This window comes from Hesperophylax consimilis, chromosome 1 (genome assembly GCF_061612785.1).
Source record: "Hesperophylax consimilis isolate HC1 chromosome 1, BYU_Hcon_1.0, whole genome shotgun sequence".
Taxonomy (NCBI): domain Eukaryota; kingdom Metazoa; phylum Arthropoda; class Insecta; order Trichoptera; family Limnephilidae; genus Hesperophylax; species Hesperophylax consimilis.
This window is the reverse complement of record NC_142836.1, coordinates 33,290,106-33,315,633: the sequence shown is the minus strand read 5'-3', so window position 1 is coordinate 33,315,633 and position 25,528 is coordinate 33,290,106. Positions and strand designations below refer to the sequence as shown.

The 25,528-nt window shown below is 32.0% G+C and overlaps 1 protein-coding gene across 1 annotated transcript in view; it reads right to left on the bottom strand.

The window, feature by feature from the left end:
- nord (neuron derived neurotrophic factor nord) overlaps positions 1 to 22,049 on the bottom strand; it is a 61,760-nt gene extending 39,711 nt beyond the window's left edge. The window contains exons 1-2 of the mRNA XM_089632812.1: positions 21,679 to 22,049; positions 6,442 to 6,618 (exon numbers count right to left, since the gene is read on the bottom strand). Of these exons, the coding sequence (XP_089488938.1) occupies positions 6,442 to 6,617 (176 nt within the window). The 5' untranslated portion in view covers position 6,618; positions 21,679 to 22,049. The remainder of the gene's footprint in view (positions 1 to 6,441; positions 6,619 to 21,678) is intronic.
- Positions 22,050 to 25,528: the final 3,479 nt, after the last annotated feature.

The following is a 25,528-nucleotide window of genomic DNA, read 5'->3' as shown; positions in this document are numbered from 1 at the left end:
TTTACTGAACCGAAAATAGAATCCTTTGAATGAGATAAGCTTTTCAGAAGACCAGACAACACCTTTAGAAATTACATTACGTCAGTTAGGCCTTTCAGGGACATTTAATACACGACCGTGACGTGGACGTTATTCGAGCTTTTAAAAGGAAAAGTTTTAATATTAACCTCATTTTATGTAATTCTATCCCAAAAGCTCCCATACTTTAGTCAAGTTCACTAAGTGAAAAAGGAATTCTACAAACAAAGTATAATCGTGAAAAGCTCAATTGTTGTTGACTTTGTAAATATGTACATATTTTTTTAGATAATTGTAGCTAATTGTTTTTCACCATCACAACTTCGCAAACCCCAAAGCTCTAAAGAATTGCTTTTTTTTCGGTTAATTGCGTTCACTTGAACACCGTAAAACATTCCTTAATCGGAAAATGATTTTTACGAAGTCCGCTAAACGAAAAGCAATTAAGCATCTTTTTTAAAGTGAATCGGTGGTTGCAAGGGCAACCCGCGGAAGAATTTTAATGGCTCTCGTAAAAACTAAATTACGTGTCAAAATTAGATTAGTTGAAAACTTTAATCATGGCAACTGCAGTACTAACTTGCAGTACTGGAATCAGACTAATAGTCAAGGTATAGTAATACTCGTACCGTGGAATTTGAAAATTAGACGATTTCCAAAACATTCCACGTTAAAGGGTATTAACTTACTCAAAAAAAATTAAACGAATTTTCAATAAGTAAACCGCTAAAAAGTTGTTCGCACTTGATGCTGTCACACGAGATATATTGCCACTTATAAAAAGGCCAATAAATCATGCGACAGATGTTCATTTCCAAAATAAGTAATTGCAATTTCGAGAGGGTAAATTAACTCTTCTTTGGCGGACAAAACTAAATGTGTACCGGGTCTTGATATAAAAAATGACCGCTTCATAGAACCGTCCTTTCCTATTAATCAAGCCCGCCAGAAATACTCGGAGACGAAAAAAGGCCACGAGAGAACACAGAACCGAACACAGAAAGCTGTATCAGAGTAGTATCTACTCGACTAAACGCTCCACCTACCTTACATATGTCTCATGTTGTTACCAAGCGACATGCACTAAGACTTCGCTGTGTATTTTTTGCCTCCGCAAAAACATGACACGGTAAATTACTCGTGGTTTATATTTCCGAACAAAGGGAATTATTTATACAGCAAGCAATAGTGGAAGTGACACACGCCCAAATGCAGTTCAATTCTGTAGAGGAGGGCCAAGTGTGCGAATCCTTTGCGCGGTCTATGCACGCCAACATTAAAACATATCATTTCGCCAACTAGTTGAGATGCGACATACGAGTATGTTACCGATTTACCAAATAATATTACAGCAGGGATGGGCAAATATGTTCCATTATAGTGCGATTCAGTTTACGTTATGGCTTTGTGGAAAGGCTCGGTGCACACGCAGAATAATCTATAACTGAATTGGCACCAAATTACATGCGTTGAAATTTAATTCAATATTCACAATTTTACAAAATTCGTTCTTAATTAAACACAATGGTCTGAATTGAGACTCTTCTGAGGAGACTATCTCCGAAACTATATAAATATATTTTTTATCTAAATTCTAAATTCCTTGTAAACAAGCAAAAATACGACCATAAAATTGTTCAAATCCCTTTATTGGTTTAAAACCCTTCAAGTAACAAAATAAATTTTTTACAGGATAAAATACATATAAAATTTCTAAAAGTTTATACGAAAGTGGTTTTGTGTTTTTCTAAAATTTTATTGAGAATATTGGAATTCTATTTACTTGTGATTTGAGTAATTTTTTAAACGGTTTTTTGATATAATCTTTAAAAAATATAGGAATGGATTTTTGTTATTAAAATCTGCTGACAAGTAATATTGCCCAAAAAGTGGATTTAAGGATTTTACCAAAACACAGTCGATATTATAATCATGCAAGTTTTTTTGAATGGTAAACTAATGTTTAAGAGACAAGGGTTTTTATGCACAGCCCAAAGGATAACATATTATTTTTAAGAAATAATGTTTAGCCTGAAACTAATATATAACTCCTATATATTTTAAAAAATCTTCCGAGAAAAATACATGCTGGTGACAGGAATTGAACCCACAGCCTTCTGATTGCCAGTCAGGTGCTCTACCAATTGCACTACGTTAGCTTATTCAAAACCCGCCAAATTATTCAATATATACTGGTATCTTTCGTTCATCAGTTATTGCTTTTTGGATTTTTTTCACTAACAAAATAGAAAAAAAAACTTTTGGGTTCAATTCCCGTCGGCGGCATGTATTTTTTTCTCGGAAGATTTTTTCAATTTAAATAGGAGTTTCAGGCGAATTTTAATTTTACTGCATAAAAAAATGAATAACCTTTTGTGCATACAATTTTCGTTAAGGTTTTTTCTCCATAATCAGTTTTTTCTGAAAATTAAAAACTAAGTGTGTTTTTCATAAAATCTCCAGTTAGCACTAAAAATGCTTTCATTATCTTTCTCCAAAGTCTGCTATTAAAAAAAACAAAGCCCTTCTCAAAATCAAAACCTAAATTATTTCCACACTTTTTTTTATTTTGTATATTTGTGAAAAAAATCAATAATGTGATCTGTAGATAGCGACAAGATAAAACACATATTTATAAAAACCAAAAATAATAACAGGATATAAAACACAAATAAATGTGATCAGTAGAAAATAACGGGAAAAAACATGTAAGATTTTCATGAGATTAGTGGCATACCCCTGAATAATCGTGTCAGGGGGTTAATTTATGTTCCGATGGGAAGCCTTCTGTCGGCTCAATGACGACTGCCCAAACATTCGTAAATATACATCAAGCTCTCCACTTTCTGTTTAGCTCTTTCCAATCCCAACAGACTATTGCTGCATATTGACCATCACACATAAATAGTATACCTTTCTGTTCATAATAAATAGGAGTGGTTTTAAACTAGTTATTTATTTATTACGCGCCCTAGCCGGCTTTTCTTTAAAAAAAATACAAGCATTTTGTATCAGAGTAAACACTTAAAAAATAATACAATTAAGAAGAATGTAAACATAATGGCAAAAATGAATCCTCACGCATATAATTAAATTTAAAAGATTCAACAAAACAAAATAGTAGAAGCGGAGAAGTTATATGCGTACAAAGAACTATTTGTGTCTAAAAGAATAAAAGTGATATATACAACATTTATACTGATTAGTTTTCAAATGAAATATATCACCCAGATCAGAATATTTGTTTCCGAGATTGTGAAGTCTCGGAATCGGAAAATTTTGGTAAGCTAGTGTCCTGGTGTTATTAAAGTAAAAAGGTAAGAAATGTCGGCATGATTTTTTGGGAACATGGATATTGATACATCGAAGTAATTCGGGACAGTCAATTTTAAAATGTAGTATTCTTTGTAACAGTATTAAATCTGTGCTTATTCTTATGTTTGAATCTCGTGATAATGTCTCCCTTTATTTGTGTTGTGTTAGTACCTCCATAATACTGCGCCTGTTATATAGAGCTTTGAGCTTTAATATCCTTTGTGGTGAGCTTTAATACTTAAATCATCTCAGAGGAAATGGATGTCATTCCCATCAAGGCGATGCGATGTGAATAAAATAACATTTTATTTTATATTAAAACTTTTGTGTTTTAGTGCCTGGGTTCTGCTCTGACTTTGAGATTTTTCAGGGTGTAATACCAACTAGTTAATCAAAAATTAGTCAGAACGAAATAAAAACTTTAGCACGCTTATAAATGTAGGTAGAATATCAATTAATAATGTTTCTATTTTTTTATTTTAGAAACTAACAAATACACAGTAAAGTAAATAAAATAATATTCCATAAATAAACTGATTAAAGATTTCCTCCCCAGTAATATGTCACGAAAACGACGTTATACAAATAATTAAATCATTATTATTATTATTGACTATTGTAAATAATATATGCACACAAGAAACTATTGAAAGAAAAAATCTACAAAGCAGTACATAAAAATTAAGATTTTAAGATGTTGCACAAACGAAAGTGGTGGAAGAGGGAGGGGTATGGTGGATTGACCTAATTGAAGTGTTATAACAAGTGTTTATAGATGAAATTGTAATGTATGGTGGATTGACCTAATTGAAGTGTTATAACAAGTGTTTATAGATGAAATTGTAATGTATGGTGGATTGACCTAATTGAAGTGTTATAACAAGTGTTTATAGATGAAATTGTAATGTATGGTGGATTGACCTAATTGAAGTGTTATAACAAGTGTTTATAGATGAAATTGTAATGTATGGTGGATTGACCTAATTGAAGTGTTATAACAAGTGTTTATAGATGAAATTGTAATGTATGGTGGATTGACCTAATTGAAGTGTTTATAGATGAAATTGTAATGTATGGTGGATTGACCTAATTGAAGTGTTATAACAAGTGTTTATAGATGAAATTGTAATGTATGGTGGATTGACCTAATTGAAGTGTTATAACAAGTGTTTATAGATGAAATTGTAATGTATGGTGGATTGACCTAATTGAAGTGTTATAACAAGTGTTTATAGATGAAATTGTAATGTATGGTGGATTGACCTAATTGAAGTCTTATAACAAGTGTTTATAGATGAAATTGTAATAATAATTATCAAAATATTGATTGTAGTTAAGTATCTAACTAACCTAACCTACCGAATATTTAGAAAATACTTTATAGTGTCCTCTAGTTTGTCAAACACCAAAGTGTTTGCTTTCTTCAAAAAGATCCAAAAAAGGTTTGGGTTAGACTGTTTATTAAATTGGTGGTTTTAAGATATTTTGAAAAATAAACTGTATTACTTTGGTCGATATTTTTTTCATATACCACTGCTAACATTGCGACCGTATTAATTATTAAATAATACTCTAATGTTATAAACAATGTTCTCAAGTAATTAATCTTAGTATATCTGTAGAACCAGTAGCTAAATATATCTGTAGAGCCAGTAGCTTAAGTTCAGAAGCCGTGTAATAAATTCAACGTGTATAGATTAACGTCGATACTCGTGCTCTTAATAATAATTCGGTGCTGAATTTATGAGTTGCTTCTAGTTACTAGTTCGTATTATCGATTGGATTCGTCGTTTACATTCTTACAAAACGCCCAAGTTTTTGTATAGATAAGTACTGTTTTAAAAAAGGACCCAGCTATTAAATTGTAAAAAGTACAAATTTATGACGTGAAACGAATCAAGTAAAAACTTCCATAGTAGGCGTAGTTTGCGAAAAAATAACTACCGTAGTAATTATTTTTGAACATAAAATAAAATTACTTTATTCATTTATATTTGAAGAAAATAGGAGTTTTTATGGTTTATATTTTCGATTTTACACTAGTAAAAAGAGCTAGGTTCTTTTGGTATATAACTAACACAGTTCCGTGCAAAATCATTGGATATTATAACGTCATTACCGTCCAAAAACAAATGTTGTAATTTTTTTTTATAAAACAATAATATATTTTTGTCGCCAAATTTTAGAGTTCCAATAAATAATATCAATTTTATTGAAAGATAAAATAAAAACTACAAATCATGCAATATGCTGCGTTTTTTAACATAGAGTTAATTGACCTGCCAGTTAAATCTGTTAAAAATTTTAATGAAATAAATTGAATCCAAATAAAGAATTATTAATGAATATATGATATGATATGATTTATCTTTATCAGTTCCAATGTTGAATGTTAAGAGTTCATTGAACTTGGATGATTACGCAGGAATACAATTATTTTAAATCACGCCTACAGCCATGCACCCATGAAAGTAAGAAATTATTGTTGCTTTAAAAGGAACCAAGTGCACGCATGTGGTTCTTTTAGTATTATTACGTAATTTTGGAAATCATTTATGAATAAACGGAAATTGAAAAAAATATATTCTCAAAAAACTTTTTACATATCAAATAAAAAATTACTATGGAGATTGTTTTAAAGGTAGAAATAAGTTTTTTTTATTTATGAAATATAATAAAGACACCGATTTTTAATGATTTTAGACGAATTATTCTAAAAAATATATTTTACTCCGGTATCCTTGTACATATGAAATAAAAAATGAAACAATGGAAAAACCCTCTAGCAGAAGTAATTTTATATTGTAAAGAAAAAAATTGTTTTCTAAAGTAAAAAATTGTAATAGAAAATATCTAACCAAAAACGTTTTTTTCATTTATTTTATATTTCATGGATTTACACTAGACACAACTTGTAATTGCGTCTAATATTATTAAAATTTAAATCCTCTCTGGTCTATATTATATTAGGTATAATTGAAAACAAAAAACATAACTGTTAATAATAAGGTTAGTTATTTGTTGTCATATTTTTTGATTTGATTCATTTTGATTTATTCAGTTAGGTTCGGCAATGGGCACGTTATGTGAGTTTATCTACTTTCTAACCTTTTGGTCTCATCCTTTTTGAGGTAGAGCGACACTTGATGCTCCTTGGGCAGCAGGCCAGACTGCTGGAAGGCCAGTTCCACATTGTTGGGTGGCGGCTTGTGGGCGGGGGCGGGGGAGGTGACAGCCAGGTGAAGAGAGGTGGTGGATAGCACCAGAAACCATCGGAGAATCATGCTGTAAATATAAATCATTTTTTGAAATTAGATTAAGATTGAAAAAAACATTATTTTAAACACTTATCTTATTAATTTTTTAAATCAGAAGATTTTTTTTAATTTCAGAAGTCTTCTGTTTCTTATGAATGTGATTTAAAATCAGGTTGCTACATTTATATTCTAAATGTTAGAAAAATCGTTTTAATTTTAATTTTCTAAAATATAACAAATACAATTTTGCACTTAACAAAATCCAAACATATTATATATTATTATTGACGTATGAAAAATATTTATTTATATTTTTGTTTTAGGTCGGTAACGAATCTACCGTTTTACAGTTTTAAGATAATTAGTAAGATCTTTAAAAAAAACTTTAAAATGTGATCAATTTCAAACACGCACACGTTAGATTAAAATCTTTAGATAGTAGCTTCGTTTAAAAAAATGAGACATGACGTAAGAACCGATGAAGAGAGAATCATCTAGTCTTTAAAACTCTTCGGGAAAGTGCAATCAGACTTCGAATGTTAAAACTCTTCGGGAAAATGCAGTCAGCCTTAGACTGTTAACGCTCTTCGGGAAAGTGCAGTCAGCCTTCGACTGTTAAAACTCTTCGGGAAAGTGCAGTCAAACTTGGACTGTTAAAACTCTTCGGGAAAGTGCAGTCAGACTTCGACTGTTAAAACTCTTCGGGAAAGTGCAGTCAGCATTCGACTTTTACTTTTATTTGCTGAATGTTCAATTGGTTTTTTTAGTGATCCCATAGTGGTATATTTAGTATCGTTCTTTTGCTAAAATACAGTTTAAGATGCAAGCATAAAACATGCGACAAGAGATTGGCAGCTTGTTGAAGGCAGACTGGGGAAATCCTCGCTTCGCTCCAGTTCCACCGAAACATTTTTCATTCCCAGTATAACCGGATGACCAAAATAAATTCCCGTGTTCTTCTACTTAATCTAGATAGTATAGGGAGGGCAATCATTTATATTGGAAAGTACCAAACTGTTCGTATACTCCAGAATAGAATACTTAAGTCGGAGTGGCACTACAAAAATACTAACAATTTCAATGCGCCTATTTATTGAAAAAGTGAGCAAATTAAAACCCCAATCAAAGGCTTTGTAATAATTTCATGACAAGTAACGTTATTATTTCAAACTGTTAAGCATAATCAAAATAGCAAATCACTCATTTCAAAGCCAGTTAATACTTGAATTAATAATTACTAACCAAATATTAAATAAAATAGCCAAATCCTATATTTATTTTATCATTAATACTTATATTTATAATAATTACAAATAATATTTGTTATTCAAGTATCTTGTTTTCTCTGATCTTTTTTTCAATTTATAAAAGTTTTTGTTAAATAAATACAATAATCATTTTATAATATTTTTTGTAATGTATTTTTACAACAACAATTCTTTCACCGTTTATTGCTATATTTTTCTCCAGGTGTACTTATTTGTATTTTTTATGTCTTAATTTTCAGTTTGGGTTTATTGAATCCCTCTGAAGAAACTTTTGGTTTTGAAACGTGTTCATATTTTTTATGTTTCAATTTTAATTTAAGTTCATTGAATCCCTATGAAGAAACTTTTGGTTTTGAAACATGTTAATATTTTTTATGTCTTCATTTTTAGTTTAGGCTCATTTAATCCCTACGAAGAAACTTTTGGTTTTGAAACATCTTAATATTTTTTATGTCTTCTTTTTTAGTTTAGGTACATTAAATCCCTATGAAGAAACTTTTGGTTTAGAACATGTTAGTATTTTTTATGTCTTCATTTTTAGTTTGTACATTTAATCCCTATGAAGAAACTTTTGGTTTTGAAACATGTTAATATTTTGTATGTCTTCATTTTTAGTTCAGGTACATTAAATCCCTATGAAGAAACTTTTGGTTTTGAAACATGTTAATATTTTTGACTAAATATTGTGTTGACAAAGTTGGTTATTTTCATTCAATTTAAAATGACCCAAAAAAATAAATTTAATTATCGAAAAAGTAAAAAAAACGTTTTTATCTGTTCAAAAATATTTTCCTATTAGTTATTTCACAAATAAAAAAACAATTTTTCTATGCTTTGGAGCTAAGAAAAATCACTTTAAACCGTTAAAAAAATAAGATATAATTCAACAGTAAAAAAAGGCTCGATAAAAATGTTAGAATAATGAAAGTGAATCCCGATTGTGTAGCAACTACTCGTAAAAGACATATATAATGATGTACACATTCGGGTATCGATTATCCAATCCAGGCCGCCCGCCAACGTCAAAAGTCATTCCACTCGAACAACGAGTGGTTTGACCCACTCGTTGTTCGAGTGGAATGACTTCGTCGAGAATCGAGGCCCTGGATGTATAGAACAGTCGATCAATATTTTTTTATTTATTATGTCGGTAACTTGTCACGTTCGCGAGCATGACTGCAGATCGCCAACGAACAAACAACAGTTCACCGCGAATAAGTGTTCTAAAATTTATTTGACGTGAACTGTTGTTTGTACGTTAACGATCTGTAGTCGTGCTCGGAAAGGATGAAAAGTTATCGACATAATCGATAAATCCTTTATCGATCGACCGTGATTCATATCCCTTGGGCGACGCCGGCAAAGTAAACTTGGTTGATTCGTAAAACAATCGAAGAATATGATTCGGATGGATTTCTAACTCTCATCAAGCCTACAAGTTCCCATTAATAAAGTCCTAGCCACAACACAACTGAGGCCGTCTGTCAAATATAAATATATGCCATAAAAATCTATTTGCACTGTCGAGTACGTGAAGTAAAATCACGCGCCGTTTTCATCGCAGAACCGATAAAAGTTCTCGAAACTATTATTATGCTGCGACAATTTGTGCGTTATAGTCTGGCGACTGTGGCTGGATCGCCAGACCTGCCCTAACGTCTTCAGCTCAGTGCTTCAGCCAGACATAACTATATTTACAAACAATCCTTCACTAAAGCTTGCTGGAAACGTCACAGCGTTTACTTTAGGCTTACTGGCTGCTGAATTCGCGACTGCACTTAAAAAATCATTTTGTTTTATTGAGGCAATTAAAAAACATAAACAATCGGTATTTAAGTATTGGGATTAATGTTTGAATTTTCTTTTGATCTGTACAAGATTTTAAAAAATTACGCGTAATAAAACAAGATATTTATTTGATATTTGCCAATTTAAGAAGTGAAATAATATCTATCATTTCATTTTATAGCTCCAATGATGGATAATATGGGTGGTAAAACGCGTAAATAATAAATGCTGATGGGTAACAAAACATAAGCAATATTACTTTAATAATTCTATGAGAAATCGGTTTTTGTATTGCTTAGTATATAAGTAGATAGGCTAGGTAAAAATCATGAACTCGATGTCATGTTGTAAAGTTATAACTGTGATTAGTTTACAATATGACATCAAGTTCATGATTTTTTCAAATCAATTTAAACTTTAAAATACAACAGCATTCAAAGTCGCCTGCCTCGTTGACTGAGCTTAGCTTAGCTCTTGTTTTAAATCGACCATTTGGCATTTCATCTGTCTGGAATTTTTTTTTACGCTCCGGATCCGGTTTGAAAATGGTAGTTGTTTCAATGTTTCATTAAAGATTATTTTTCAAATGTGAAATCATCGAGTTTATTAACTACGTAGGTAGATATTTAAGAAGCTGTTCCACGTAGGAGGCCCTCAATAAAATAATTTCCCTCTAGGCCTATGTCATTTGTGGGATGCTGAGTCGATAGATTTTTAAAGAAAAAAAGGAGAGAAGTTCAGGTGAGGAAAAAGGTACGAGGGGTGGGTAAAATGTGAGGATCAGTGAGTCCAGGAGTGACAGACGTAAAAATCTAACCAATCCACTGCCTCAACCAGTCTCTCCCGATTTGGGCCGACACCTAGTAGGGGCAGAGGCATCCGCCGCCAAGTCCTACACAAACTTCACCCCATGAACCCGGGCACTCTTACTAATTCGCCAAACGTAACGATTAAGTTCGGATGACCTATAGCAGAGTGAATGGCAATCCAATGAATGACTCCCGTGTCGGCGGTACTCAGACCCGCCTCCAAAATTGAAAATAAAAATGATTTCAGAGAAAGCATTGGTTTTGATTTAAAATAAGAGCAAATTAGAAATATCCTATTTTTTGTCGAGAGGTCTACTGTTCACAGAACTACTAGTTACCTCATTTTTCGACGAGAGGTCTACTGTTTACAGAATTACTGGTTATCTCGTTTTTCGTACCACTGGTGTTAAAAATACGCTTCAACCCACTTAATAGATAACACGATAGAAGTCTGTTGTGTCCTTGTGGCTGAAGTACGTTATATTTTCCTTACTTCTGGTGAAATTTATCAAACGTTTTTAAGAAATAAATTGCGATTTTGAACAAATATTTAACTGAATTGACCGATATGGTGCCTAAGAGCATCGTGTAATTTAGCGATTGGTTTTTTAATTTTTTTTTTCTTTCGAAAAAAAGTATTTTTCACAATATATTCGTTTGAAACACATAAAATATAAAAAGTAAAAAAATAGTATTGTTACAGAAAAAATAAATAGTGGTAATAATAACCAAACAGTGAAAACATATATGTTTTATTTCTAAACCAATGAAGAGAACTAGCTCTTGAGTTTGGTGTAATATTTGGTCTTTGTATTTGTTTGATCATTCTGAATAGGTCCTTACTAGAGTAACTATAAGTAACCACTGATAGTAATTTGGTAAAAAAAATTTCAGCGCCTTTAATCTGCAAACATCACAGCACTGTGGGGTATTTTCACGAGCTATGAATACCGTTAGAAACGTTTGAAAGACTTAAATATTATTTTAATGAATATGATTATAGTATTTTTTTTTTTTTTTATAAATTTAATTTAGATTAAATTTGATAATATTATTATTAAGTTCTGCAAGTGTTTTAGTTTTTTATTATTGTGACAGCTGTTTCGGCTTACAAGGCCATTTTCAAACTGTCACTTGACAGTTTGAAAATGGCCTTGTAAGCCGAAACAGCTGTCACAATAATAAAAAACTAAAACACTTGCAGAACTTAATAATAATATTATCAAATTTAATCTAAATTAAATTTATAAAAAAATTAAATGGAGTTCTACGAATTAAACACAAAAACAATAAATGATTATAGTACTAAAAAAATGTAATTATAATATTTTCATTCATAATTAGTGATTTAAAAAACAATCTAAAACCTCACGTTCCCAGACGGTTCCAATTGGCTACAACGTCATTATGACCTAGAACCGCCAATGTCTGTAAGGCGGCTGTCACCAACGTAACCCGGCATGACGTCAACGTCGCCGAATTCACGAATAAAAACAAGCATGTCGTTTTGGAGGCAGATCGAAAATGGCACATTTCAAATTGTCATAAATATTAAAAAAATTACTTCATCATCGTAATTTTTCCGAGTCTATTTAGACTGTTTTTATTTAAAAACAGTGAAAATACCGTATTGATAAAGCAATTCCATGGTTATTATTCTTACAGTTACACAGGTTCGTATTTTCGTACTTATTTTCGATAGTTGTTTTCATTGTTATTATAATAGGTACTTGCACAAAGCACTCTCTTTAGGGTGAATTGCCTAATACAAAAAATATAGGTACTAATAACTGATCTTATTTTTTACAACGTTCTAAGATACTCCATGCAATGTACTCTTCTAGCAAGAAGAAAAGTTCAGAAACGGAACGTTGCTTGAAATGGCTCTAGCTATGTTCAGTGACTATAACCTAATATCCCGGCACTTAATAATCTTACCCATATCTTCCCCGATCTACTTTTTTGTTTTATGTGAGTACTGGACAAGGTATCAAAATGCTCTAAACCGTCTGTAGCCAATGAGACTATGGCATCCCCCTTGTGGTAAGTTGTAAGACTGAAAGTTGTAGGGAGGGGATTGAGATAGGGAAGAGGAAATTGGAGAAGTACCACTTCCTTATGCTTCACAACATGACCACATTTGGGATACCATAGTCCCACTGCTCTCATCAGTTAGATCTTTAGTGCCATATTTATAAAAAAAAGAAACGTAAAAAGAAACGGATTTTTTACATTAGCTCTACGCAGGAGACCCCGAGGAAAATAATTTCCCTCAGGGTCTATGTCATCTCTGGGATACTGTGTGGAGGGTCTTTTGAGGAGAGGAAAGACTGAACATGGGTCTTGAAGAGACCCATGTTTTAGGAGGGAAAAAACACAGAGACTGGCAAGTTTAGTGTTTTAGAGACATTTTTTAAAGAGCTAAATATTTCAAATAAATGGAGAAGTCTTTTTATTCATTAATATATATTATATCTTTTTTATAGTTAAATTAGTACAATTTGCTTCATTAAGTAATTAGTTAAGTTTAATTATATATAGTAATATTTTTAAATTAGAACTTTGATTTATTGATGACTATTTGAACACAAAGTATAAAGTTATAAGTTAAATCGCATTTCTCCTCTCGAGGGAGGGCTGTAGATGTGTTGGTATTATATCATCATTTCGTCATCTTCATGTCTGTTGATTTCGTCGCCTTCATGTTTTGTTGATTTCCTCATCTTTATGTTTGTTGATTTCCTCATCTTCGTGTTTGTTGATTTCCTCATCTTCGTGCTTGTTCATTTCCTCATCTTCATGTTTGTTGATTTCCTCATCTTCATGTTTGTCGACTGTGTTTGTTGAATTCCACATCTTCTTGTTTGTTGGCTGTAGGTTGTGTTGATGTTACATCATTTTTTATATGGGTAATATGTTGCGTAGTCACAGACATAGGACTTAATAGACGAGAAGATAATGGCGAGGGGTAAAATCAACTGTTGAAGAACGAAGGGAGTGAAGCTGACTGTGATTCGTCAATAAATCAATCTGACAGTAAATAGGCATCTCGCATTATAATATCACCATTTACTTCTTAAAAGTAAAATCTGCTTTTGAATGAATAGACATTTTTACATGGGAGCGCAAATTACTCGCCACGTTATGAACAAATTTGCGAAGTCCGAATTCGGCAAAAAAATTCGGTTCTATTTTCAGAGTCGAATATTTCGTTTAAGTATTTAGTTAAGACACTTTTATAAATGTTCATAATTTACTTCCCAGCAACCAACCAGCTTTGTGTTTCGCGTCCAGACGTTTATCGATGTGATAGTATATGTTTCTAAAACTGATCTATATTATACGATGTGAATATGCTTAAAATAAAGTAAAATAATGCTTATATATGGAATGTAATACGACAATTGGGTTTATTCTCTTTTTCACATCTATTTTTACAAGTTTTCATAGTACAAGTCAACATTTTGCCGTGTTATTTCGTAAAATGAACCGATGATGCCTCGACCATAGTTCGCACAAGAATGATGACGTCACGTTTTCAAATTTCACTTGAGGCCATACGCGAGCCCCGCCGGCTCCAATGGAACCGGTATGGGGAGTGGGGATAATACGCTTTTAATCACTTAGGGCAGGTCTACTAATATTCATATGTCTATGTGCGTAGTTTATAATTACATGTAAAATATATCGCGTAGTCCGAAGGAAGAATGATATTACGTACCTACTGTTATACACATAGTATTTCGTGAACACCTCACTGTGCTGAGGAGTTGAGTGTTGTTATTTCATAAAATGTTGTTGTGTAATAATTGCCATTAAATATTATAAGCAGATTAAAAAACACAGATATTTTAAAATTATCGATGTTAAATTATGAAAAAAATCTCTAGGACCTTTTGTTTTAATGATTTTGTTGATGGAGGCATGTGGTTAAGGTATAAAACTATGGAATTATTTATTTCCATTCGGATAAGGATTATTTTATTATAGTTGAGTGATATAACGAAGGAAGTGTCTCTTGTCGTATCTAATTTCTACCATCATAAACAGTAAATAATAAAGCCATTATGTTATAAATCCCGCAATCTGCCGGTGGTAATTGGCGGAAATCACGATTGATTGGGTTTTTTAAATCTAGATTAAACGAGATTTTTAGTGAGGGTTTGGACGATTTTTCACGCGGTCAAAAAGTCACCGAAGCGTTAAATTCGCGCCTATCCCGCTGCTACGCCACCGATCACTGAACAAATAATCTCTAGAACCTTAAAAACAACGTTTGTCGCAATTATTTGTATATATGACCTTTAGGACGGGTTGTTTCGGAGAATTTGAACAATTCATCAAATTTCAACGTTCATTTTCAAGTTCTGTGAAAGATTTTTTCAAGTTCTGTTTTAATTTCAGTTTTGTCAAGCAACTAGCCTACAATGATATAATAACAGAACTTGAATAGGACTTTCACAGAACCCGAAAATGAACGTTGAAATTTGATGAATTGTTCAAATTCTCCCAAACAACACGTCCTTAGACTCCTGAACAATTCCCAGCACTGACTCAGATCAATGAAAATGTTTAAAATATCTGTTTTTTATTTATCGTCTGGAGCCAGTGAGACTATGGCATCCCCAATCGGGTATGTTGTGAGGCTGAAGGTAGTGGAAGGGGAAATATATGGGGAAGAGGAAGGTGGGGAAGTAGTTTGCTATTCAGAGCTGTTCACGAAACACGGCAAAAGCCATTTCAAGAAAAGTTTTAATTCTGAATGGTAGTCATACACCAAGGCGATACTGAGAACATCTTCCACTCTGGAACGTGCCGCAAATTTTACTTATTTTATATTATTTTTAATGCGCACGCATCATCAGGACAAATGTGAACATCGAAATGTTGGCTAAAGAATAGATACTGTTTTCCGTGAAAATCTCAAATCATACACAATGAAAATTTTATATTATAATTGAATTAATCAAACTGTAAAATTAATAGAAATAAATAAGTTATAATAAAATTTAACATAAACATTTCACCATGATCAGAAAAACATATTTTCAACATTTTTAACGATAGGTACCTAAAACCTATCCGTCATTTGTTTATTATTCAATATTTGAAAATGTTTGATTAATTTCGCTAGATGGAAGGATAAAGTGATCTTACTTTGGGCACACGGAAACGCCCACAACACATTTCCACCACTTGATCTCTTCGGTTCTGCCGATAGACAATACCACTATCTTCTGGAACGTCTTTGAACCCATCGGTCAGCCATCTTTTATTGCCTTTTATTTGTCTATTCTCGAAACATTATGCCAAAAACGTAACACTTTTTTGCGGTACCTTTTTAATGGTTTTAATAATTCACGTACACTTTTTACGGAAGGAAAAGAAGTAGAGAAAGGGTTGAAAATGCTCTAATCTCTGTTATGCTGATCTAATTATTAAACTTGTTTTAATTCTATTCTGATCGATTTTGCATTATTATGCAGTGTTATTATCGTTTATTAATTAATAAACAAACAAGATCATATTTTAAATCAATTATTTTCTCTTTAAATGTATTATGTAGTTTATATTTTCATATTATAAAATGAAGGACTCAGCACGGGCAAGCCTCCCAGTGAGGCCAACATTACTGGAAAACTTTGAAATGTAAAAAATATTGTACCAAATAAAAAAAAAATAAAAAAAATCACAATAATTGTTTTGGACGTGAAAATATATAATTGAACATGACTTTTTACGTTGTATTATTTTATTAAGTTTTTATGCTTATACCGGCGCAGACCTGTGAAAAATCACGGGATATTCAACAAATCGACAATTCAGTTCCAATTTTGAAAATTGCTATTAAATTCAAAGCAATTTTGAGTTCTTTGAACCAGATTTAACGGAGGACACGTAAAAAAAAGTAAAAATAGTGTGTTTGATATTGTCTTTCCGGGAAGAATTAAAGAATATCTCAGGTTTTTAATGCTTTTCTGTGATTTAAAAACAATATAAAAAATTAAAAATATTTTTTCCTAATTTTAAGGGTCAGAAATTTTGGGTAATAATTTAGTAACTGCGAAATGCCGAAAATGTGGTGTGAAAAGTATTTACAACATCATTCAAGTCTCGTCACACTTGCTTAATGACGCAAAATGAACAATATCAGATGAAAGATTAAGAAAAAACACATTTTACCCACTTCCATGGGTTGTAAACCCGCCACATCCGAGTTCAGGGCCAATGATTTTACCATTCTTCCACGGAACTCTTCAACTAACTCACTAACTATCACGGCGTTTCATTCACATTCATGCATCGGCTCATAAATGGTCGGTTATTTACAGAAATATGCTTCATTGACTGATTGGGCAAGTCATACATCAAGTATACGAAACAGTAGCTGTGCTGTACGTAATACATAGGCACTGCTGCTTATTTGTGTCGAAGCAAGAACGTGCAGATTAGCGGAATGCACTGTATTTAGCGACACAAGAGTGTCTGGGATATTCGATATCTTTCTAATCCTTTTGTTTCCCATTTGTCGTTCAACTAAATTAACTTGACATTTGCCAACTAAACGCGGGAAAGAAACCCCAACCGTACAATTTTATAGGGGATTAGTTGCTTTTAGAACTAAAACAATATGTAAGCTGGGTATTATTAATTTTATTTGTAAGAAGAGTAATAATTTAATTAAATTTGTTTTTGACCGCTTTAAATTTATTTAAACTCTACCGGTTTCGGAAGAACCCTTCCATCATCCAGTTTTAATATTCTTCTGATGAAGGAATATGAAGGCTCTTCCGAAACCGGTTAAGTTTCAAATTTAAATAAAATTAAAGTAGTCAAAAAGAAATTTATGTTTCTATTAATATCTATCTGTAAATTATGACGAGCCACAAAGTTAATGCTTTTTATAAATTCGTAATAATTCGTTTCGTAAATCCATTATAATCTGGTTAAATAAAAAAAAATATTTATTGTTTTGGAATAACTTTATTGAGGAAAACCTCATACTGTAATATTTAATTATTGAAGACAATATTATTGATTTCTAAACGAAAATCTGAAACAGAAAAATCGGAAACGGATACGGTCACATCTAGGACTCGAACCCAGAACCCTCTGGGTTTCTGATTTTTCTGTTTCATATTTTCGTTTAGAAATCGCTAATATTGTCTTCAATAATTACAAAAAAATTTATTAATATTTTTTTCTAAAAAAGGAATCTGATATTATTAATACTCCAGCGTCTGGACGGTGTAGGCCCTCTGATTGGTCAAATTTAAATTGTCTGTTTCGGTTAAATTCCGCTAACTTGAAAAGACACGATTTCAAAATTAAGACACGATGCTCATATAATTTTTTGATAATATCGAAGAGAATATGTTTTAGAAAGTTGACAATCCATTGGATTCATTACATTACAGTAAAAATTGTCCACAATTACGTATTAAAATTTGACGTTTATCATTATTCACGCGAAAGACAGATTGTTCAGTGTTGCCAGCGTATATGGATTTCCAATCAATGTAAAAAACTTTTATAGCCAGTTAGTGTCAAGCAATGTACAATGTCAGTGTGATTATTTAATGTGAGATATATTATAATTATAAATAATAAATATAATATATAATTATAAATCCACCATTATAAATTAAATAAAAAATAACCAGTTCCACTCGATACTTATACGTAATTAATTATTTTTTGATATTACAACACCGACCCCATTCGCTGTCATCAGCTGTCATGTTTATATGTGATAATTACAGAATTATTATTGACGTGATAACCGTAGATATTTCTTTTAAAAACTATCGCTGTGAATCGCTAAAAAGAAATATTTTATTTTCAGATTATTATTTCAATTTAATTACTATGGCTAAAAGGTATGTGGGCAATATTTTACCAGAATTGGTCAAATTTCGGAATGTTCGAATGAGAGGGAAATTTACCAAGCGATTGAAGTGCCATATACCACAAATTTTAGCTTATCCTCCAGCACTTAACGAATGATTGACAGGAGATTGTAGTCAATCTAAAAACTTTAGGAATTTTGTTTGTCAATACAAATGCTACTAGATGTATACAGTGCTAATAGATTTGCCTCATTTGGAGCGCAAATAGCTAATATCCCAGGTAATGGTCCATATTGTTTAAAAAAATTTGGTTAGGTTTATCATCTGACTTCCAGAAGTATACAAGTTGCAGGTAAAATACCTTCCTATGCTCAGCTTTATCTATATGATCCTGATGAGGCTGTTAGAGTGCGTATGAGTCATCCATGTTATGCCGATTGCTATAAAAATATAATGCAAATAATTGATGATTGAACTAAAAGAAGCTGTCGAGGAAGAAGAAATACGCATTGCGGCTGAGGGTGGGCAGGTGAGAGATATACGTCTATTATTTACACGTTCATCAGAGGTACAATGCTCCAACCAGTTCTCACGATATCGCCATGGTTTACGTAGCAGACAGACGGGAATTTGTCATCGGGTATAGATATCGCTGTTTAACCTAAAAATGTTGAAGGACCTCAAAGGATGGCAACTTTATCAAAGCATTTAGATCCCATGGTTTTCCCACTACTATTTCCATCAGGTGAATGTGGTTGGACTCCAGGCTTTCAGCATCATGCTGATTTCTGTACTGCTCAATGTCATACTGTAACTGCTATGTAGTTTTATGCAAGTAAATTAGCAGTGCGAAGAAACATATTTAATCCAATCCATTATGCGGGTAAACTTTTTCAACAGTATTTAATTCATGGCACTTACATTATTTACCAATCTGGTCGCCTAGATTACATTAGGAAAAACCAACGACACCTCAGAGTGGAATGCTATCAAGGTTTGCAAAACCATGTAAGAAATTTAGCCACCGATAGAGGAGTATGTGCAGGTAATACAGTCATTCTTCCATCTTCATTTACTGGTGGACCACGCCATGTGAATAAACTTTATCAAGTTTCAATGGCAATGGTACGTAAATTTGGTCGTCCTGTCGTCGTCATAACTTTTACATGCAATCCCTTTGGACAAGTATCTGATTTTAATGTAATTTCTGAAAACACTTTAGGTGAATTGATGGCTGCCAAACTCAATGACGTACAACTTCAAGCATATAATTCTATTTTGAATAAGTTTTTTCACATGAAAATGATGACAATGAATGTTTCTTCATTGATGGCCCAGGCGAAACAGGGAAAACATACCTTTACTAAACTTTAATTCACACTCTAAGACGAAAAGGTAAAAGAGTTTTATCATACTGCTTTTAATTTACCCATCAATTTACAGGACAATACAACATGTAAGGTCACATCAAAGAATCGGAAAATTATAACGGAAGCAGATATTATAATATGGGATGAAGCACCAGGTGTAGCTTTAGAAGTTATTGAGCGTACTATACGTGATATCATGGGAAGTGATTCTGTCTTTGGTAACAAAGTTATTGTTTTGGGCGGAGACTTTCGTCAGATCCTTCCAGTGTGTCGACATACTTCACGAGGACAATTAATTGCCGCTTGCATAAAAAGCAGCATACTTTGGTACCATTTGAAAACTTTTCAATTAAAAACAAATGTCAGAGCTTTAGAAAGTGAAAATATATTTTCTAAATGGCTTTTGGACTTGGAAGATGGCAAACTTCCTTCGGTAGAAGGAACATTAGAATCATCTGTGCTTATTCCCAATGTAAATATTTGTCAAGATATTATTCACTATATATACAGTGAGACACATACAACTCCTGATGCCTTAGTGATGAGTCAACGTACCATATTGTGCCCTAAAAATAGTCATGTTTATGCTATCAATGAGGATGTACTTCAACGGAAAGCGCCCCTGAGGTGATATCTCACAAAAGCGGTGCTATAAAAATTTCAGCTGTAACTTAATTCAAGCCAAAATCATTACGGGGAACAGAAAAGGTACAGTACATTTCATTCCTAGAATTTAAAACACTTTTTCGGATGTTACAATTAGTCAAATTAGCTTATGCAATGACCATCAATAAATCTCAAGGACAAACTTTTGAACGGGGTGGACTGTTACTTCCTGAACCAGTATTTTCTCATGGACAGTTTGAGCGCAGTCATCGTTATTTATACAAATTCTGACTGATTGGTATACGGATAATATTGTTTATAAAGAGATTTTTTCCTAATGAAAGTGTATAATATTATGTTGTAGATTGTAAAAAATAAAAGTATAATAAAATGTACTTGCTTAAAAAGTTTTGTTTTTTGACTCAATTTATCCCACCTGTAAGGTTTTCAGCCTAAGAATTAAGAGAGTTTTGGTGTATTTACTTTGACAATCGTTAGGTAAGAGCGTAATATTATTTCACCCAAATATGTAGATTTTTAGGACATATCCCAATAAAATAATTCTTAATATATTTAAAAAAAATGTAATTACTTTGACAGTCTTTTGGTAAGAGTATATTATTTTACCAAAGTTATATGTAATATTGTAATATGTTGATATTTTTTTTTATTTTCAAATTACATATAAATATTTTGCAATTTAAGTTTCGATTTAAAAATTAAATCATTTCGGTGGTATGGAAGAGGAAACATTTTTCTCATTGACGAGATTTATTTTGGGGTGAGGGGTGTTTAATGGTTCAGAATGTCTTTCTATTATATATCTACCCATTGATCTAATATCTACCTATTAAATGTAACTGTTAGTATCACTCAAACTGGGCGAAGCCCAACGAAGTGCCGCCCGCAGGGCCTAGCAGCAAAAACCCGCGGAGCGGGTTTTTAACTGCTAGTATTTTTTATTATTTTAAAATACACACGTTAAACCTCACAAAAAATATTTTTACCGTAATACGTACGTTAGAACTAGTAGTTCCGTGAACATTAGTAAGTAACACTTTTTTAACTCAGAAATTATATAATTTGTCCAACGATACATCCCTATTTCAATGACAATTCTTTATACAAAGTTTCTTCAGGTAGGTAGGTATCATAATATTGAGAAAGAAAAATACTAATAAGAAAGTTAAAAAACACATTAATTGTACGTACAAATAAATTTACAGAGAGACAAAATGCAAAACGGAACTTTGCCACGCTCAATCAATAACATAATATTATTTCAAGCATTTAAGGGATGAGGCATTTTTTTAAGTGTTCTGATCATAAGAAAAATAAAATAATATCATTTATATAATTTTATCAAAATAAAATATATTACACACAAAGTAACTCACATTTTTTTGATAGCTAGTAACAGTATATCCAATGTAGAACTGAACCGAGAAAATCTCAATAAAAGTGTTTCAATAAATTGAAGAATTACACACAATGTTGGAGATGTATCCCATCACTAATAAAAGAAAGAGTAGAAAAATAAACAATTTACTGGAATTTTATATTTTATTTTGATCAATTGGAGTGGATTATTTTTTCCAGTTTGTCTTCGAACTCAAACCATTTAGTTAATAAAAAATACTAGATAAAATATTAGAACAATTATAACAAGCTCTAGCCGGCGCTTTCGACGAGTCTATGAGCGGTCACTGATTTCCGGTCCACTTATATACAAATATTTGAGTGGATTCGAACGGATTGTGCGAATTGACCGGAGGTCTACGCCGCTCGAAAGCTCGGAAGGAGTAGCGGAGTGATGTGGTGCTCCGCCGTCGGAACTTGTAACTAGCGACTAGCGGCGAGGCCTGCGATGGGCGCTCGACTGCTTCCGCGGGGCGCGGAGTGACTCCGGCCGGCATGCGGCTCGGGCACGTATTACGCACCTAGTCGGCACCTCTAGCTGCCAATCTGCCTGATCGCTGCCCGCTGCCCGCTGCCCGCTCGACCTAATCGAGTAATCGCTAGCTTTCTCGACGCGCGGGGATGTTTCGACGTAGACGAATGATAATACTCGTATTTCTCAGGGTGTACGTTGTAACGCTATACTTTCAGCGCTGAACGCTTCCCTATCTATTATTATCTATCTATCACTAGGGTGAATCGATTTTTTGTGGACGTTTAAAGATAAAGGAGATCTAAAGTTAATAAATTATATATATGTTTTTTAATAGTTTGAAGTTTTTTTAAAAATATTTTTATTATAAAAAAAATACAAAATATTAACTAGAAATAACATGTATATAACACATAAATATATTACACACCGATATTATTCACTTTCATTGTTTTGTTGATTGAGCATAAAACTGAACAATTTTTTTTTAAATGTAGATACCAATACTTTTTTCATTTTTAATTTCGTCTGGCAGGCAATTGTATATGTTGCTCCCCTCGTAACCAATGGATTGCTTGCCATAATGAGTATGTATGGTGTTTAAATGTATTTTGTCGTGTTGCCGTGTAAAGTGTGTGTGTGCTTGGGACGTTTTAATGAGTTCTGTATTTGTATGTATGAGTTTATGATTTATTTTGTAAATAAGGAGACATGTATTATATTCATATAATTTTCTTAATTTTAATAGTTTTGTTTCCATTTATAATTTTTTTGTTGATGTTCTAGGTTTGAAATGAAATAGCTTTTTGATTACTTCGTTTTGTGTTTCACATGCATTTCCCCAGATTTCAATCAATTAGTTTAAATGTGAGTGTACGAGGCTATAATGTAGACCTTTTTTAATTTTCTTTTGTAGCAGATATGATATCCGGCTAAATACGCTAATTAAGGGGGTGATTTTATCTTTAACATCTTGAATAAAAAGCTTGAAAAAAACAGTTTTTAGATTTAGTGTTCCCAACATCAATTAAACTAATTTATGATAAAAAATACGTTAAAATGAGTCAATTAAAGGTCACGTGCGAGAGTCCTTGCATTAGAGTGTTTTAACATAAATATGTACATGCTTTTATTTCACACCTTATAACTTTTTTTTTTGATTGGGAAAAAAATAAATCGATTCATCCTTCATTACAAAAAAAATTAAATTCAATAACTTTAAGCCTCTTTTGAGAGATCTACATGTTTTTTATTTTTTATTTGGGCCAATATTTTTGTATTTATTAAAATAATTAATGAAATTTTGAAATTCCTAAGAAATATTTTTTGATACATCCTAATTTATACGCACTAAATAAGTGTGGGAAAGAATGCTCAGATAGATCTCTTAATTTCCTTATTTTTCTTTAAAGTTAACTATCCAGATTTGTTTGTGATATAAATTTCCGCACCTGCTTGAGTTGGCGATGTACGTATAACTTTGGGGACATACGTCAAAGCAAACAAGATAAAATTAACACAATAAGTAATACTCCGAATGTTTGCCCTTCCAATGTCGTGGGAAATTAGTGCGTCTACTATTTACGTACCTATTGTTAGTAACACGTGTAAGTAAAAAAAAAGAAATATTTATCACTAAAAGAATCGTAAAGTTATTATGGAATAATTTTATAAATTATGTAATACAAGTACATGCAAGTAAATTAGTAAGAAATAATAATGTGACAAAATTACCCATTTTATTCTAAGGTAGTTTTGGCTCAGTCTGTCTGTGCAGATGAGAAACAATAGCGCGTGTTGGTTTTACGTCTTACGTTTAAAAAAGCATGTTTTTACTTGTCACAGGTGACATCTATATAATATAGGTATTTAAAAAAACACGTGTATTCGAATGCAACGTTGTGTCAAAATTTCGGAGATTTAAAACTTTTAATAAACGAAAATTTTTATTTATATAGTTACGTAAAAAATAACTTAACTTAGTTCGATCGTTGATTTAGGGCATCGCGTAATATTTTTAAATTCGGATAGTCGAACGTATTTATTATGGCAAACCACTGTCATTGCTATTTTCGACATTACTTTTTATTCCACCTCGATTATACTGAATTCCCCAGAATTACTAAAACTACTATTTTTTGCAAAATTTCTTTAAATTTGGGTTCTGTTTACGGAATAAATACAGCTTTTCCTTTTTTCGAATTATGAAGTAGGTAATTAGTAATTATGTTGAGTAACAGTTGATAGGTTAAATTCAATGTTTTAATATGAAATAGCTGAGGCCTTTTAAAACGTTAATTAATTAAATGGGTATTTAAAACGCATCAGTACTTCATATGAATACTTATAAAGTACCGAGGTTGATATTTTTAAAAAGCCTCAGCTATCTATCTATTTCATATTAAATTCAATGTTTTAATGTGAAATAGATAGATAGCTGAGGCCTTTTAAAACGTTAATTAATAAATGGGTATTTAAAACGCATCAGTACTTCATATGAATACTTATAAAGTACCGAGGTTGATATATTTTCAATGTCGACAGTGCAAATTAAAGCCAAGAATCATCTTTCCGATTCGTGGTTAGTTGAGAACATTCCAGAAAAACGGCGTCTTACACGCCCGTAATAATGAATGGGTCACCGGCCGTTGTGACAGGGTTAAAAAAGGATATTTTTAGGTAAAATACTGGAAACGTCAACATTTCCGTCTTTTCAAATACCAAGAAAAACTTCTAATGATCGAAAAAAATATTTAAGAAAATAGAAGAAATAGGTGCCTACCTATTTTAATATCCCTTTGTAAGAAAATAAGTGTTTTCTATCGTTTCCAGCATAACCAGTTTTATCGCCTCACTGTGACCATGGGTTATCTTTTATAGGAGTTAGGGTTCAATATAAACATTTTAAACCATTAAATATATATGGTATATACAGGAAACCTAACAACAATATAAATGATTTTCTAGTATCTCTTGAATCTATATTACAAAAAAGTAGCCTAGATACACTCATCTTCGGGGATTTCAACATTAATGTTCTTAAAAAAAATGACACAACAAAAAAATACATCAACACTTTATTTTCATATAATTATTTCATATGTAATAATACACATCCCACGAGAGTTACGGAAACCAGCAGTTCTCTTTTAGACCATATTATATCAAATAGAGAAAACATATCTTCAACGACCTCCAATATTGATAACCAGATAAGTGATCACAGTATAATGATGTTAGACTACCAAAACTCTTTGAAACACCACTCCAACAACAGAATACCACCAAACATAAACATCAGTATCAATAAGAGGGCTCTGAGAACATATTTTGAAACCCAACCGTTTTCTCACAAC